Source organism: Anser anser (genome assembly GCF_964211835.1).
Source record: "Anser anser genome assembly, chromosome: 1".
NCBI classification, from domain to species: domain Eukaryota; kingdom Metazoa; phylum Chordata; class Aves; order Anseriformes; family Anatidae; genus Anser; species Anser anser.
The window spans coordinates 26,952,482-26,971,020 of NC_139720.1; the positions used below are offsets into that span (position 1 = coordinate 26,952,482).

Consider the following 18,539-nt stretch of genomic DNA (forward strand, 5'->3'; position numbering starts at 1 on the left):
CTGAAATGAATACTGAGGTAACACAGGTAAAACTTAAGGTAAATAGGAATAACACCAGAATAGAATGATAAACAATTGGGATCATCCTACCCAACAGTTCTAGACCATTGTATCCAGAGCTGTAATAAAAGCAAGATGAGAGATGTAAATGGTAAGGGAGGTAAGTTTGATAAAAGTCCGAGAGAAACCGGTACCTCCTGCCCAGCCAGCCCCAACACTTCCCATCCCAGGATAAGTAACATGACAGAGTATCAGAGCAGAAGAGAAAAATGAGGGGTAACCACGCTGCTAAACTACAAGGCATCCAAACGATCTGCCACCATAGCCTGCTGTTACGTATGTCCTCAGACTCCTTTGCTATTGTAATTGAACCCCACTAGTTTTATCTACGCTCAAGTTACATTTCCCTTTCTTCATGCCGTGATCGTTCTTATACTTTCACCCTCCAGCCTCATCCTTTTCCATCTCTTCCTCTTCCCCCTCTTTCCTTCCCCAATTCTTCCACAAAAACTGCAAAAATCATCAGTGTGCTGTGTGTTCTAACAATTTACTTCTGCATGAGCTTCTGAAGTGTATGAAGTATGAATGTAGAAATGAAAAAAAGAGCACATGCAATGTAAAAATGTTCTTAAGAATTTTTACATGTGTCTCCTCATCTTTCTTTCTGTTGTGTCTGTTCACTCTCAGCAGTGTTACTTCAAAAATAGCAAGAAACCATCAAATTCTCTTTTGTATGGGTGTGTTAAGTTCTGTCAAAAATTATTGTCTATGAGCTCAAAAACACACAGGCCACCACACAGAGACACAAAGAGGAGTGAACTGGCACAATTGAGCTATAATTACTGTTTTACAGAGATAAATAGATTGGGAAAATCCCCTTTGTTTTTCCCTTCTCCTTTTGGTCTCTCACACGAGATCAGTCTCAGGTACTCATACAACCTGTACTGTAATCTTTTCTGAATATCATTGTTGGTGAAGTAGATATTCAACACTCGCTTTTTCAACAGAAGAGATGAAATTTTACATCTTAAACAAAATACCTGTGCTATGCACTATTACTTGATTAACTGCAGTTCTGCCCAACAAATGCTGTAAACCTGGAGCCTGCTTTGACAAAGACTTCAGTGTTATCAGTAGGCAAAGGGAGGGGTGTTTATTGAAACACACATGACCCAAGGCAGCTGTGCTTAGACCATATGCATCCAGAAGTGGCAAACCAAAACTCCACAAAAGTCAGAAAATACAAAACAGTCACCTTTCAAGGACAATGCAGTGCTTTTGTACTCTCAGAGATTCCAAGATAAGTTTATATATATATGCTTAAAATAGCAAGATTTTTTTTTTTGTATTTACTCTTATTCCACTGAAAATGCCATGCTCTACTACTGTGTTTGTTGTGACTATAATGGCATTGCATACATACCTAGCTTGCTCCAAAGAAAAGGTGATTTACAGACTAAGGTCAGAAAAATGGCTGGCAATAAGTCAAATTGTTTGCTATCTTCTGCAGAAAAAAAAAATCCACTCATTTACAGTGGAATTTTATTAGCTTATTTTCTGAAGGCACTATTACCCAGTCAACACACAAGTGAAAGCAGAACTAGATGCTTTTCATTTTCCCTCTTGCAACCACAAAATTACCTATGGATATAAGTATGGATGTGTAAACTGAATAACCTGTCTAAAAAAGGAATTGTGCATCAAACAGAAAATCTACTTTTTAGGAGTTGTTTTTGCTTCTCCTGTTCTTGCTCTTCCCTCTGCATTCATCATAGGCCATTGAGAAACTCAAAAAATTCCCCTCACAGAAATCTTAATTAAAAGACCAAAATTCTGACGAGAAATGAGAGTATGACACAAGATACCATGCTACATGGTATCCTGGTCTGGCATGGCTACTCTTATGCAATGAGAACTTTTGAATTGTATATACACCCCATATGCTCGATCACTCTGAATTTGAAGACAATAACGCACATCTCTGCTTTTGGCCCAAGAAGTGCCTTGGGACTTTCATATCCCTCCCTGCCCCATTCACTCATACACATGACCTATATGTGAGAACTTCAGGAAATCCTCATTAGAATCCTTTGGGACATGATACTAAAACCATTTCTGAGTTAATGTTAGCAGCAACTTCACCTGAGTGAAAATATAAATTTCATGGGGATAACTATAAGATAAAAATGTAAGTAGAATCAAACTGATCCTCACAGTAAAGTACCCAATTTGCTAGCCAGCATCTTGTTAAAAAGAAAGATTTTTGTTTCACCACCACACTATGTTTTCTTTACATTGCAAAACACATCTGCTGATGAGGTGAAATGTGGAAGCTGTTTAGGCCAGCAGGGGAGCAGATACATTAAGTGAACTAACACAACACCACTTATGAGGGAGAAACATAGTACTCTAGGGGGCCAGAGTGCAAGTGTCCACCCTTTAATAACATCATTACCTACAGTGCATGAGGGGAAAAAAGAGAGCCAGAAAAACCACTAGATCAGATGACAGCAAAGCTGTGATTCTAGTTGCAACAACAACTGCACAAACAGCAGGGATGTAAGCGGAGTTTAAAACACATTTTGAGGAAGGTGCTATGGAAATGGCTCAGGGATTAGACAAGGGAAGAGTTGAAAGGAAAGTGAAGTTCAAAAGAATGCACAACTTGATTGCACTTATGCCAATACGGCACAACATCCTGTCCCCATTTAAATTAATGGCAAAGCTCCCATTAATTTCCGTGAGCAGGGCCTGAAAAGAACATCAGCAGCTTTAGCAGACAGTTTTCCTCTTACAGCTTCCAATAAAATGAAGAGCTATAATGAAACCAAGAATTTAAACTAAGATTTAATCCTGCCATGCTTATTGTGAAAGGTGCAGGTTTTGATTTCTATGTGCTGAATTTCACATCTGCAATTTCTTAAAGAAATGGAAAAAGACAACAAACATGACCCAAAAATTCTGTAGTCCCGTTGTTGTTCTGTCTGCAACTGGTCCAAAATTGTACTTGGTTAGAAAAAGTCCACACAGAGAAATCAACTCTGCACATCACACACATGCATGCCCCCAAGTATTTTATTTGCATATATTCTGGGAAAGGCTGTTATACTCAAAACTGTCTGCACGAGCCTTCAGACACTGCTTAACTTTTAACAAGAATGCATTACTACAGTAGTTTAGGCTGACGGACTCTGCTTTACATGGCAGGCTATATTTGTAGAACTGCTGTTGTTTTCAAACACAATCCTGACATGAATCAGGAGTCACTGGCTTGGTGTCTATTACACACAAGAGGAAATACATTAAAAAATTAGCAACAGGAATGATATGACAGGAGCAAATTAGACAGAATTGTGTTGGAGTCTACAAAGAAACGGTCTTGTCCCAGAGAACTGTTGACAAACAAGGTAAAAGATTACAGAGATAAGTGTTATGACAGCTCTGCGCACACCAAGAGACTCTGCCCTAGATAATTAACTGCCATACCTGGAAAAGACAGATAAGAAAGATAACTAACTGACTTGTCAAATTCAGTTCTAGCCACATTGCCTCCCATCAGGCCTGTATGATATTCGAACAGCCAGAGGGTGGCCCAAAATTTGACACAGAAACCCCACAGAGTGAGCACAAAATGCACCATAGCCGCCTCTCCTCTCCTTTCTCTTTGTGTGGTCCCCGTAGATGGAGAAGGTAAACAGAGCACGTCTCGTTGAACCAGATCTTCAGCAGTGGCACATTCAGGCAGAGGTGAATGTCAGTCAGAGGAGACCTGCAGCTCTTCATCAGTGACAAGAGCCCAATAAGTTAGAGAGATTTAAGATGGGAGAAAACAAAGTTGGCCTGGAGCTAATTTCTTCGATAACTCTTCTCTACTAGGCAACCATCTTGATTACCCTACTTTTAATCAGAAATTGTGTATACAAAAGGGTGAGTGTATCCACCCAAAAGAAAGAAGCATAAAATTAAAATGTAGAGAACTTTTTCATGCTAGGTTTTATTTTTGAAATTAAGCCTTGGTGATGAGAAATTTCAGTATTGTTTTGTATGAGCTACATCTGAGGGATAGTCATAATGTGATTGAAAAAAAAAAGGCCTACATATTTTTTTAATCTGTGAAGAAGCATGACATACTGAGGTATATCCTATGTTTTCTACAGTCAAGAAAGAAAGTAAATGCTGCATCTTAAGGGAAACAATTTCCTTTTTCTTCAGAGTGTTTCTTCCCTTTCTTTAGGCTATTTTATTCTGTGACTCTCATTCTATTACTGATACTCGACACTGAAACTTCAGTGTTGTAGAAACTTACTTAAAAAGCCACACTTACCCGTTGGCGTGGTATTACAAGAGAAAAAAAGCAGCTAGTTTTTCCATAATTCTTAGGGGAAAAATCCATCTGAAGTGCAATTGTAGTCAGTTATTAATTATCTAACTTAAATTAACAGTGATCTACACCAGAATACTTGTATCATAAGAGGAATCATAAGCAAGTTCATAGCAATGATGACAACTCTCTATCCTACTCTTCCTTTCCTGCTTGGGAGAGAGATCATTCAAATGGAAATGAAAGTTTGTATTTCTATAACTTTGTTATTCTCTTATAATAGTTCCTTGGGATACCTGGTAGAAAAGTAGAAAAGATAAGTTCTGTTTCATCGGAAGCAGCATGAACTTCAGAGAAATTTATGAGTTGTTTGACACAAATTTCCCTTCTGCCCAGTTCACAATCTTACTTGAAAGAACAGCTAAACTCTGGCACATTCAACTCTAATGGTGATGGAATTAATTCCTTTCTGTATCAACCCATCCAAAATAAAAATCTGACCTAGAGATCTGTCTCATATCCAAACAAACCACTAACTATATGAGTACATCTGACCACTTTGGGCCATTATATCTGTTATATATATATAAAATATGTATATATCTTATATATTTTACACAGTTACTTATGCAGAATTGTTACCACTACTGAAGACAACTTGGTTTTTTTGAATATGTAAGCCTGAATAAACCATATAGCTATGGAGCTGAGTGATAGTCACTTCGGCAAGATTGACCAAATCATGTGATATTTTGCTGTCTTTTTTTTCTAATGTACATGAAATTTTCTCTTGAAAATTCGTGATAAACTTCTTTTAAAATGTCACTTGAGAAAATAATTACTTAAATTCAGCAGTGATGCAAAAAATCACATGCTTGCGAGAACATATGCTAGCACCTAGCAATATGTATATTTCAAAGTTACTAATACATGTTTTAAAGATATGAACACGTGATAAGAAAATACTTCATTTAAGAAGGCCCTGAGTATCTCTGTACTTACCATCTTTCTGAGCAATATACAGAGCAAAACCTGTAGTTATTCACATAATTCTGTAACAATTTAGCAATCCCTAAGACTTGCATCCACTTCTGGAACACTGAAAGTTTACAAGAAACAAGAACAAATCTTACCCCTAAATATAATAATATTCCATAGAACATAAATTTCCAGAAAAAGCATCGTCGAAGAGCATTAATAAGCTTGGGCTTTTTCTTTGAAGTTGCCAGCTCTCTGTCCCACTCTCTGAAAAGAAACCAAAAAACAAGACCATTAAGTTGTGTGAGCAAATACATGGGTCTATGGCTCCAACATACTTCAATTCACTCAAGTATATCCAAGGAGATTTAGCTAAGGTGAATAATGAAACAAAGCTTTGCAGAGACCCTGAAGACCTGGTCCTCATTGACTTGATAGATCAATAAAAGTTCAAATGTAGTTCAGCCACATATTTGGCAGTTTTAAATACTCAGCCATACATCACCCTGCAGGGAATTAATTCATGAAAAGGTCACATTGTATGTTTTAAAGAAACCTGCTGTACTTAAGACCAACGCACAAATAATAGGCAAATAAATGCTTTGGAGCTCTTCCAGTCTGCAGAAAGAAAACACCAACAAAGCGTCAAAAATGTGACTTTCCTACCGCATAGCCTTACGTTAATCTGTGCTGCTAGGGCAATAACTTTGTATTCAATAGTTGCTAACTAATCAGAAGTAATGCTATATATAATAAGCGTATGCTTAATCAAAATTCAGCTCACAGATTAAAGCACTCCTAAGAATTTAATCAGTCAACACTTTTCTTCATTTTTCAACAGAATATTAAGTAACAAGAATATTCCATTTATACATTCTTCTCTGTGTCAAAATGCATTAAGCACACCAATACTCTCAATACTTTTCACCAGTTTTGAATATTTATGTCACACTGCAGTTAAGTTTAATTGGATTGGCATAACCATGGAGATGTGAACTGCCCCAGAACATCAGGAAAAGCTGTGCCAGAGGATGAAGGAGAGGGACTGAACTGAAGCCCTTGTATTGTGTGCATCAGGGATCCCAGTCAGCTCCAAAGGACAACTGAATGCCCTTGTTTGCTGAATGAAAGCCAGTTAATAGACACCAGCTTGCGCCCAATGTTATTTAGACAATTTATCCAAAAACTTCTTGATGAAATTTCCAATGTGATTCTTGAAACAAAGTTAATCCATGAACATTTCATACCTTTCTAGTTTTTCAGAAAGATTATCAGCAGAGTCCGCAGAAGGAATTTGATAAATATCCGACAGTTCCAGTCGTTGTCTGTAACCTTTTTTCAGAATTGGCTTTGTCCATCTAAGCAGAAAAAGAAAAAGAAAAAAAAGAAAAAAAAAAAAAAAGATGACTGTTTCTGGGGTTAATTCTGAAGCTGCATTGTCTTGCCTGAACATTTGGTCCACAGCACCTATGTGTGATGGCATAGTACAGTACAGCTCTGTATCATATTTACTAAACTGCATGTACAAATGTAATGTTAAAAGAATAATTGCAAAATCACTTCACTTAATTAGTTTTGGATTTTGATTATACCCCAAAATGCCTATTTAATCAGTACGAGGCAATGAGCAGGGCACTGAGTTCTTTGTACTGTATTTGCAAAAACATACCATGTCCATTTTAATGTTAATTTCAAAGTTATAGGTTGTGTGAGACTCAAGTCTATAATCCCCATAATTCAGCAGAATGCAAAGATATTTCCCAAGTGAACAATTATATCACACCCACTGTGAAGAGAGTATGCTTTAAGAAATTGGAAAATTATCCTTCCTTTCTGCAATCATACTATGGCTTCAGACAAATCATATGGGCTTAGCTTAATCTTTGACACCACTTTAGCTGAGAAATAACACACGATTCACAGTGTGCTATAGCAAAGCCAGCTATGAGAATCCACTTTGGAGAACTATTGGTAAAACATCCATAAACTTCACCAGTACTGGAAATAGGGACCAGAGTTTTCAGGGATGTAATAAAATGGATTAGCAGAAAACTTCTGAATTTAAAGTAATACTATTATGTGAAAGTCATTGTCAGACATTGCACATGATAAACCAGGTACAAGATGGCAAAAAAGACCAGTTGCTGTTGACTTTGTGCACGTCACATGTAGAAATGGCTAATCCCTGTCCTTCAGGAACTGCAGCTCTCATTGACTGTCTTCATCAGAAGTTCTGTATACAGAGATATATTTTGGCAATGATAAAATAAGTTATGGGACACTAAACCAGTACTGCAGCTAACGCAAGTGAGCAATAGTACTTCCTAAGCAACCTCTTTAATTCTCAATTTTGTAGTTAAGTAATAACCTTGCTGAGCTCCTTAATAATGCTTTGAGACCACAATAAGCAATTACCAAATTGTCTTGACAAAAGAGAAATTCTTTACAGTTTTCATCCTTGTATATATTTAACTGTCTGTACTCATCAATGCAGCCTAAATTACGTGCCCCTAAATCACACCCCTCTCCTAAGTCAAGAAGTCACTTTGTGCATTCCTTGTCCTCATATATCTGCTCACCAGAGCAGCTGCACCTACAGCAGATGAATTCCTCCAGCCAGCTACAAGAGCAGTCCTGACACCTTCCAGGGATCTCCTGGTCTGCAGCCAGGTTTCTACCACAGTCTACGGCATGTTCACCTCCCAGCTGTCCTGGCCTTACTTGCATGTCCCACCCTAGCTAGATGTGGCCAACCATGAGCTGTGCCAAGTGGCCTCAGGCGTGAGTGCTCATAGTGGGAGGAGTTGGCCAATTGCATGGTGTCTGTCTCAAGACTGTCTTTCAACAGCAGCTGTCAAGAACCGCACAAGACTGTATATATTTAACGAAAAAGAATGTACCAGAGAGAGAATATATGAATATCTCCTACAAACAAATTTTTGCCAGGTTCTAATAGCATCCAGTTTACCATTATGCTTTTGATTTCTTGCAAAGTTTTGAAATGCAAACTGGCTATACATTTATTTTAACTGCCAATATCATCTGTATTTATCTTTTTTTTTTAACAACAACTGAAACACCTGAATAAGAGTTTGTTAACCAATATGCTTCTGCTATTTTTAAGCTTAATAGAAGCGATTTGCCTGCATTAATTCCAAGCTTTTTTTCTTTTCATGTCTACAGAGAACGACAAATTTCTTTTGAAAGGAAGAAAGCAAGAAGGAAGGGAAACAGATTGGCTTTAGAGCATTATGTTAGCAAATGCCACCGGATTACTGGCTGGCATTTAACGAACTCTTTCACAGAGAAGCCTGTAGTGTTGTCAGAGTTTTGCCACTAACTAGGAATGTTATTATGGGTACACACACATGAAACCCAGCAGGGGACAAGTTTCAAGGGTGTACGGTAGGAAAGAAGAAAAGAAGGAAAACAAGTTCCACCTCTATATTAATTGCCTGGTAGCAAAAAATACCTTATGAGTTTGATATATAAATATCATATACATAACATACCATTTGAAGTTCTCTTTGGTTAGATTTCTAATGACTATCTCTTTATCATTTACTTTAGTAATATATAATAGATTTGTTATTATAGCTATTTCTTTCCCTAGCAGTCTCAACCCACGCAAGCAAATTGTAGGGATAGGACAGATGTCTTTGGCTTCCCAGAGAGTATTAACACACACTGTTGACTCGTCAATAGGATTTGACTCTCCCTTTAGGCTGCTTTGCGTGGCACCGAAGACAGAAGGAGCCTGTGTGTTGCTAAGCCAACCACATGGTTCTTCCTCTGGTGCACAGGAATTCCCCAGGGACCTGGGACCCTCTCTCAGACATGAAGAGCATGGCACAGTAGCAGAGCAGTGGTGCTACGCTGCTCCAGGACAGTCGGGCATGTTGTGCCTGATGCTGTGTAACCTAAGGTGTTTGTAGAGCCACTAGTGCCTACTGACTGTAGGAAAAGACTGATAAACCACATAGATCTCAGCCATTCCCAAAGGTTCAAACCAGACCAGATGCTACAAGAGGTTCTCACTCCAGTCCTGTCCCAAGGGATGTCCATCGCTCCAGCAGCAGCACAAATTGCAAAATGCACTTTATGTTATACGGGAGGTGGCAGCTCTACCACACTTGAAATGTGTTTACAGCACCAAACCCCTCCTCGGAGCATCCTGCAACACAGCCACACAGGGTGGACCCAGCTCTACATGGCCCTTGCTACCAGGTGGGACAACCCAGCGCACCTGCAGCACACATCTGCTGGGCACGATGGCCTAAATCCTGGGCCTTGTTGCCCTCAGCAGAGCAGGGTTGCAGTTATTTTGCTTCAGATGGTAACCTGCTGAAATAATTTTCAGGGTATGTAGCCTGCTATAGTAAATTTCCAGCATTTTCTCCTTTAAAAAGAAACAGATGTGATGTTCTGAGATAAATATTAACATATACTTATTGTAGGGCTCCAGCAACAGAAGGTAAAAACAGATCCTATTCATTTCTGTTTTCTTTGTTGTTGTTTTTTGTTTCTTTTTATACAGACCATCAAAATTAAAATTTAGATTTCTTCACTAATAAACACTTCTTTTCCGCGAGGAGTTATTTGACATGAAAAATATTTAGCTGCAATATCATTGACTCTGCCACTAGCTGTGAGCAGCACCGTTTTAAGAATAATTGATGTTCTGCTGAAACCCCAGGATTTCAATAGCTAATCTTAATTAGTATTACTCCACAGCAACTCTTTGGAAAGTCTTGCATTTTTTGTCTGTTTTTTTTTTCTTTTTCCAAAGTGGTATTTAATCAGATTATTATCTAATCTCTAAATGTTTTTGATATTCAGTCTTTTAGCAGAAATGCAATATTTTTCCTTTCAGTTAATAACATAGTCAAAAATCTTTCAGTTTTTGAGGGGAAAAAAAGTACACAAGAGGTATGAAGGTATTTAAGCAGCGTAACATACAAGGGTAAAACACGATCAGCATATTAAAGTCTGTCAACTGTTTGGATACCAAAATCAAGTGTAATATATGCCTCAAATATTTCTTTAATAAAGCTATCTCATACCATAGAGGTGATGATGTGCTACAAACGAGGTTTGCAACAGTTTCAAAATATACCTCCAGTGACAGTGTCTAGGAGATAATGTTTCTTCATTTTCATTCTTTTTCTGTTGTATATGCCATAGCAAGAATATGAAAGAAAGGGTTTTTCTTTTCCTACTCTTTTAAAGACACTTAAAACAGGTAAAGAACATTGAAGACAGTCTGTTAAACAAAATTATTGCAGAGCTGTGCTATTCATGACTGAGCTGAATTTGAGGAGCTCCCAGATGTGTCTCCCAGATGTGTCACTAACGTAACAACACCTATCTTAATTCAGTTTAGCACTCCATTGTTTTAGCCATGCATTTATAGATTCATAATAAATTAGCAGGAAATTGCACCTTGCATGCAATAGCCCCTTCCAAATCTGTAATTTGTTCCAGCATCAGCAACTGACATGTGATCAGTGGTAAACATCTCAAATTGAATAGATTTGTGGCAATTTGAACAGGAAAGGGGAAGGAAATTACTTATTTAATATAAATACTAACTATCAACAAGTAAATTGCCACTACAATGATATGTAATTAATGCGGAGTTGTAGGCTGCCTCTCTTATGACTTGCTTTTTGCCATCTTCTCTGCATGCTGCATCATATGTTGCTGCCAGTCTTCAGTCTGACTCTTCCAAATTAATGAGAAAATATCTCACATCTCCCAGTTTCCAAAATGATCTTGGACTCTGAGCAAAGCAAAGCTGGTGGTATTTGAGTGTGGTTTTTTTTGTTTTGTTTGCTTGTTTTTGGTGTGTTTTTTGGTTGGTTGGTTTTTAGTATTTGTTACCTCCAGAGAAATAAAAGCATCCTAGATTTCAAAGACTAACCTTAAACTGAGTTAAACTGGAAGAAGTTAAAATGAAAGATCGGATTGACTCCAATACAATAAAGGTTCACATTCTTTATTTTAAAAGTTGAAAAAAGTTTATAAAAAGAAAAGTACCAACATTAAAACACAGCATGAGAATATACCTGGAACCAAATACCATTCCCAGCTGTCAGTTGGGATTTTCTCCTAAGGCACAACCTTGCCCATGGAGTTAAGGCAACGGTTCTGCAGCAAGCCACTCAAGCACTGCCTTCCAGAAGCAGTGCCTTCTCCTGCCCACCCTGTCCCAAAGGAAGGATGCTTACCTGTATCTGACAGGCAGGAGAGTTCTGGTTTCAAAGGAAAAACAATTATTTTCAAAATACGTCTTAAGCACCTACTTATTCTCTTGTAATTTTGGAGCTTCATGACACGTAGCCTCGGTTTAGCTACTTGGCTGACTCCTAAAATGCTCATGGAGTTCCTTTTGCTTATGTGAGACTTTGTGATACATAAACACAGCCTGTGAGCTCTTGGTCATGTAACCAGGCTTACCCTTTCTCCCATGGAAGGCAGTTGAAATGCATCTACAAGCTTACATTGTAAAATATGTAATGACAAAGTCTTCTTAGCTACTACAGTTCAATCAGATCTTTGATTTACTTACTTATTTTAGAGGACATGCTGGGACACATTATTATCCAGAGTTAGGTCTGGCACCAACCTGCCCCCAGAAGCACTGTAACTACATGCATATGTTGTTAGAAAAGATATATATATATATATTTTAATAATAATAATAATAATAGCAACCTGTAGAACTCTCCTGCAATAAGCAGCACTAGTCTCGCCAGTTTGAAAGTTAGCACATTCAAAAAATTTAGATAATCAGAGACTGAAACTCTTTTGCATGAAAAATGTGATAATTGCTTCCTATAGAAATATCCTGCAATAACATTGCTATACCCTTGAGCAACTGAAATTCTGGATAGGAGATCTCAAGCAGTCTCCATTTGCCAACTCCACCACATGCTCCCAGGACAAGTTAATTTTTGCGCACCCCTCTTTATTCTCTACAGAACTAATAAGCAAACTTATTTTTAACCCATCCCTTGTGCTATCTACTTTGACCTTAAGATCTTCAAAACAGGCTTCATTATTAAATGTTCTGCAGTGTCTAATAAAATAGACTTCAAATTTCTATTAGGGTTTCTAGAAACCTCTGTAATAGAAGCAATAAATCTACTTTCTATGTCAATGCCTAAAGTATTAAAAACAGTAATTCAATGATTTGGGTGGATTATTCTCTATCCTACTAAAATCAAATAAGCATGGTGAAGGAGAAAAGGTATAGGCAGTCCTGCAAGTCTTTCAAAGACCTGACCATTTCATTTTGAATATTAAGACTAAGTTGTTTTTTTTTTCATGCAGAATAAAAAGCTTTACGTGTACTTCAGAGACTCAGATGCAACTTGCTACAACAACTGTGCTTTAGAAGTAGAAAACACCCAGAGAAGGGTGCTGTGCTACACTAGGTTTGCACTTATGCTAGTTAGATCAAAGATGCAGTACCAGGCTGAGAAAAGGGAAGATTTCAACCTTATTTAATAGAAAAGGCATTCCTGTGGCTAAGTGATTTCAGAGTAGGAGAACAACCTACTTTCTTCAGTCCTCTTCAAGCTTCATATTTAACTTTGGAAATATTAATAGAATTCAAACTTCCTAAAGAAGCCCAAAACCTGCACAGATGTCAACCATCTAGGGGCTGACTTTCCAAAGTACTGAAAACTCACAGTTTCAAACAGGTGTGAAGGGTGAACAAACCAGCATGTCCCTAGGGCAATGACTAGGCAGCCCCATGGCACCATAATCTATGCTGCAGCTGCATCTATGCTTGATATTCAGTAACGGACAGGATTTTTGATTACCTGGGATCAGTGAAAGCCAAGTCCTCAGGACTAGACCCAAAACAGGCCTTAAGAATAGACTTTAAGAAATTTGCCTTATGTGTCTAAGTGTCTAAGCTAGCTGTCACAGCAACTGAGACATCACACTGCAGGATTCAATCCACCTGCTCGTAGCTGCCAGTGTGCACAGTACCCTCTTGGTATTAATTCTTAAATTACATGGCTCAAGCATAGGATGGGGACCACTTTTCAGCCACTGTGTCTCACAAGGTGAAATACCTTCTGGAGTAGGTCTAGCCTTAGCTCCTTTTTTGTGTGAAATGATTCAGACTAGTCCTCATGAGAATGCCTTTTCTAATCAGAAACTAATTTGGTAAAGGCACCCTCAAACATTACTTTTGAAAAGGTGTCATTGCAAATAATAATAATAATAATAATAATAAAATAAATTAAGAATAAATTAAGCTTGGAAGAGTGAAAGAATAACTATGACTAGAACTCATGGACCAGGTACTCTCAAAACTTACATCCTGGATTACCAGAAGACATTTAACAGACTTCATAAAATGTCCCCTTAGAAGAGAAATCAGGACTTACTTGCAAACAAGTTTCTTACCCAGCAGACTACAGAGACACTTTTGCTCTTGTGCTTTAAACTGAGCTTAAGAGAGAGAACTAAAGTACTTTCAAAAGGAGGGACAGACACTATCCATACACTGGTAACTAGTCCTACCTCCCAGAAGACATTAGAGGGAAGGACACGTTGAACTGAATTTGCTTTCCTATGCCTCTTAGGGCACACACAGCAGAAGAAGAAATCCAACACATATCCCCATCACACTACATTGCTCTTGGAACCAAGGGATAGCCATGTGAAAAGATGTTGAGTTACTTTCTGTCTGGTTTGGAAAGAAAAAGCAACTAGAGGAGGCCTGCTGGACTGAGCCCATGAGAAGGCAGAGCATGAAGATGGCTTGGTTTAGATTGCTCATCTGGATTTAATGATAAACATGCATTGAACTACTCAGTCCTGCTGAGACAGTTGTCGTATTGGTATATACCAAACCAAAAGTATATGCTTAGAGAGTTGGACAGGAGCATAAGGATTGCCTTTTGTGAACTTGTATTTAAGTATCTAAACTTGGATGTCAATAAATAAATAAATAAATAAATAATCAGAATTGTCCCAAAGTTGCAGCCACTTCTGATACTCCAGTGATAAGTGTTTCCAATACCCAGCCATAAATGAATGATATCCGCATTAATTAAACCATAATGATACTTCCTGACCTCAGCTAATCTACAATAAAACCAGGTCACTTCAAAGTACTCTGACTTGTTTGCAACAAGCGTTATGGCCTTGACCCTGCAAAACCCTATGAACATATGCAACCTTGTTACATAGACAAGAATGAAGCTTCCCAGCAAACATGAAGCTAAGCACATAACCATCTGACTGCTTCTACATAAAAGTTTATTTTCTTCAAACAAGACAAAAAGTTGCCAGTGCACAGAAAAACCTCTTGCATGTGTTTTGGAATGAAAGAGATTAACTTTTTAAATGTAATAAGGAAAATAAAATAAACCAACAAAAAAACAAACAAACAAACAAACAAAAAGAAACCCTGAAACCCCAAACACTTAATAGCTAGGGGGTTCTAAGTGTCATACTAATAGAAGATCTCAAACCTCTTGTCTTCATATCTCATTTCTGAACCATCAAAATTCAGTTTCTGAAACAAAAACTGTTCAAATTTTAGGATGAAATTTGGTTTTAGTGTCTAAATACTACCACCACCACCCCCAAACAATTCTCCTTTTTGCCCCATCAGTCTAGGTGATCTTGAAAATCCAGCAAAATGGCAAAAAAAGATACTACTCCTTGTATACACATGACAGTGTCTCACCTTTCAGCAAAATGAAATAAGAAAGAAAGCAAACAAACACAAAAAAAAACCTACAAACAACACTGAAACATGTTTAAATTATCCACTTATGAGCAAGTACCTCCATTCTGATTTTAATACATTCAGACCTATTCCTCTAGCCCAAACAGGACACGTAATCGAACAATAAAACCTTGTCAACAGGTTTATAGACATCAACATCAAGAAGCTGACAATACATCATAAAATATTAAATAAATATTAAATAACGTTACATTTATCCACAAGATTTCCTGAAATGATAACTAATACATTAGTGTTACTTTTACTAAAGTGGCCTTCAACTTATTGCAGTTTATTCAGATTGATAATTCACAAATGATACCACGGGAACTGACTAGATAAGTTACTTCACTAAAGCCTTCATCAATGTTCGTCTTGAGAGCAACTATTCTATCATTGGAAAAAGCAACTTTTTTCCATACACACCCCTTATTTCAGATAAAATGCCCTTGAGCTCTGTCTCATGTTTTCATGGAACCAAAGTGTATACAATGTAGGCATGTCCTGAAGTTCTTTACTAAACAGCACCAGTTTCACAAACTACTGAAGTGTGTACGTTCAGTTAAAACACTGATAAAATATTCTGACATCTTAGAAAACCTTGTTCCAATCTTACTCATTAATCACTACCTTGTGGGTGTTTCCAGTTGAGTGGACAGGTCTCCTTGCTGATATGTAACAAATACTTCTGTCTTTGTGAAGCTCATTACAGAAAACATACTTCAAAGCACTATACAATTCTTACACCTTGATGAATTTTTGCTCTGGGATAGCTTACCTTTTAATGATCTTTAGCATTGATCCTAATCTATCTCTGATGAGACAGAAACTGATGGAGTCCTTGAGGACTGAAGCATTTTCAAACAAGCTAACGTCTCATAGCTACAAATAATGCATGTTTTAAAAATGTATATTGATTTACATGTTTATTTGTAAAAGAAAGCTGTTCTTTCTGCCAGTTTGGCTCTAATACATTTTCTTACCTTTTGGCTTTCACTTTTGATATTTTTCAAGTATTTCATGTAACGTTTGCAAGAAAAAAAGGCATTCCGCAGTGTATTTTTTAAAGTACAAGTAAGCATACACTTTGTAATTAACAAAAGCATATCATTCAGAATGTATTAGAATTACATTAGTCTTTATAGAAGTTTCCATACAATTTTGGCTGTTCTTACCCAATGAACAGACCGTGTACTTTAATAGATTGATTTTTCTTTGAAACAATGCTACTACCAAGTTTTGTAAATACATTTATCTGGTCTAGTCAGTATTGACCATGATTATCTCTTTTACTTCGTGTATTAGTTATTACCACTTCATTTACAGTAAGATAGTTGGTGCAATATCACACATCATGCATGAGGTGTTTGATTCAAATGCCATTTAATTGACTTTAAGATTTGGATTTTAAAAGACTCCAGATCAGACCAAAGGATGGTTAATCATGCACTCACTGCGCATGAACTATGTCTAGTTTCAGCCATGGGAACTTTAACTAAGGCAGGAATCAGAAATGTTTACTTTAACCAACTGGGATTTTTTCTCTACCCCTTCCCAGCTTCTAGGAGAGAGCTGACAGAAGCTTTACAGAGAAATGTAATGAAACACAACAAGTGGCTCCATGACCAATGAAGTCAGTATGCAGCCTTATTTCCCATGGATTTGTATCTTAATACTTGACAGGAGAGCTAACTGAAGCTTCTTTTACGGAGAATTTATACAAGTTTACTCCCATCATCCACAGGCTCTGGATCTAACAGCACATGAGAGCAGGTAAAGCTTCTTTCACACCGCAGCATCTGTAAAGGACAGCCCTAGGATGCTCTCCTTTACCTGGATGTTTGTAAAATCCCAGAAACCAGTGAAGTTTAGGATCCTTCCCCACTATCACATCTGGCTAAAAGGGAGCAAAAGGACTGAATTTGGGGGAGGCAGGCAAAACGAGCAATTCATAAAGACCACTTCCCTTCAGAAATCTTTTGGAAAAAAAAAAAAAAAAAAATGACCTAGACCAATCTGCTGAAGAGGAAAGTCATCCCAAAATGTTTAGAAAGGGAATTAAAAGCCCTCAGTTACTCGGCCAAAGCCCTCGTGCCAATGTTATGGTTTTATATCACGTGCTCCCGTTTCAGTCACTATGTTCATGTTTTGCCCAAGATTTCCTCCCTCCCCTCAGCGCTGCCTGAAAGACCCTCGAGTAACAACAGGGGGAAAGCAGCTCCCAGGGGAAAGGGCAAAAGTGATGGCATGTGGGCTGGAGCCAGCCAGCTTGCCCTTTCCAGCTGGCAGTGCTGCTCCTAGCAAGGTGATGCAGAAGGTGTTTGGGTCTCTATACTGTCTTTTAAAGCATGTTGTGCACTGGTGCTGGTGTTGACTCCTTCTCTTTTTCATTCGAATTTATGGAAAAGAAAAGGTGCCAGGGACTTGACTTGCAAGAGGAAGCTTTGGAGGCTTACAGGGAACTATTGCCACTAAATCTTGCATTGCTGAGCCAACGCTAAAAACCCGACGAGGCACAGAGGAGGAACCCCAGCTCGGGGAGCAATCCCCCCACCCTGCCCTCGTTCTCACCCTGCGCAACGAGCTAACAGATCAGCCAGTTGAGCAATTTACCAAAGGTTGCTCAAATTGGGTCATAAATTAATTTCTCGGGGACCGGGGAGGCTTTATGACACCTGACAGACGAAGCCCGTTCAGGTGCCAAACCGCGGCGGGGACACCAGCAAAAAGAGGAGGGGAAAGGAGGGGGAAACCCCGACCCGACACCGCCGGGGATCCCCCCGGGCTCGGACCCCTCGCCGGGCAGGGGAGGGGAGGCCAGGGGTGGGGAGGCCAGGGGAGGGAGGAGAGGCCAGGAGGGGCCAGGGGAGGCCGGGAGAGGCCAGGGGACCGCGGCGCCGGGGCTCCCACCTGAAGAAAAGTTTGGAGAAGATGTTCGCCTTCTCCAGGGGGGACCTCTGCATGGTGCCCGCTGGGCTGCGCCGTGCCGGGACCGGCGGCCGCCAATTGCTCACGCCTGGCTCGCCCGCTCCGCTCCGCTCCCGGGGCTCTCCCACCTTATCCGCTCGGGCCGCTCTGATGTCATTGCCTGCCTCCTTCCCCTGCCCCTCTCCCCGCCTCTGCTGTGCCCAGGTTCAAAAGCGGGAGGGCTGGGGAGCCGGCCCGCGCTCTGCCTCCTCCTTCCTCCTCCTCCTCCTCCTCCTCCTTCTTCCCCGCCGCGCCCGGCCCCCACCCGAGCGGGGTCTCCCTCCGTCCCGCAGGCAGCTCGGGACCCCCCTGCAGACACCCAGCACCCCCTGACCGGAGCCCTGCTGGCAGCCCCGGCTCCAAAGCCGCCCCCCAAAATCCCAGGGTGGGCACCGGCACCGGGCCGGGGGCAGGTGGGGAGCAGGGAGCGCTGCCGCCCGCTCCGGGACACACGTGCTGCGATGTTTTTTTCAGGTTTTCCTGCAGGCACAGCTACTCGAAGCTCAGGGGATG

At 39.5% G+C, this 18,539-nt stretch overlaps 1 protein-coding gene across 1 annotated transcript in view; it reads right to left on the bottom strand.

Annotated features, from left to right (window-relative positions):
- CFTR (CF transmembrane conductance regulator) overlaps window positions 1-18,165 on the bottom strand; it is an 86,028-nt gene extending 67,863 nt beyond the window's left edge. Inside the window, exons 1-3 of the mRNA XM_083800058.1 lie at window positions 17,970-18,165; window positions 6,547-6,657; window positions 5,455-5,566 (exon numbers count right to left, since the gene is read on the bottom strand). Coding sequence (XP_083656184.1) covers window positions 5,455-5,566; window positions 6,547-6,657; window positions 17,970-18,022 — 276 coding nt within the window. The 5' untranslated portion in view covers window positions 18,023-18,165. The remainder of the gene's footprint in view (window positions 1-5,454; window positions 5,567-6,546; window positions 6,658-17,969) is intronic.
- Window positions 18,166-18,539: the final 374 nt, after the last annotated feature.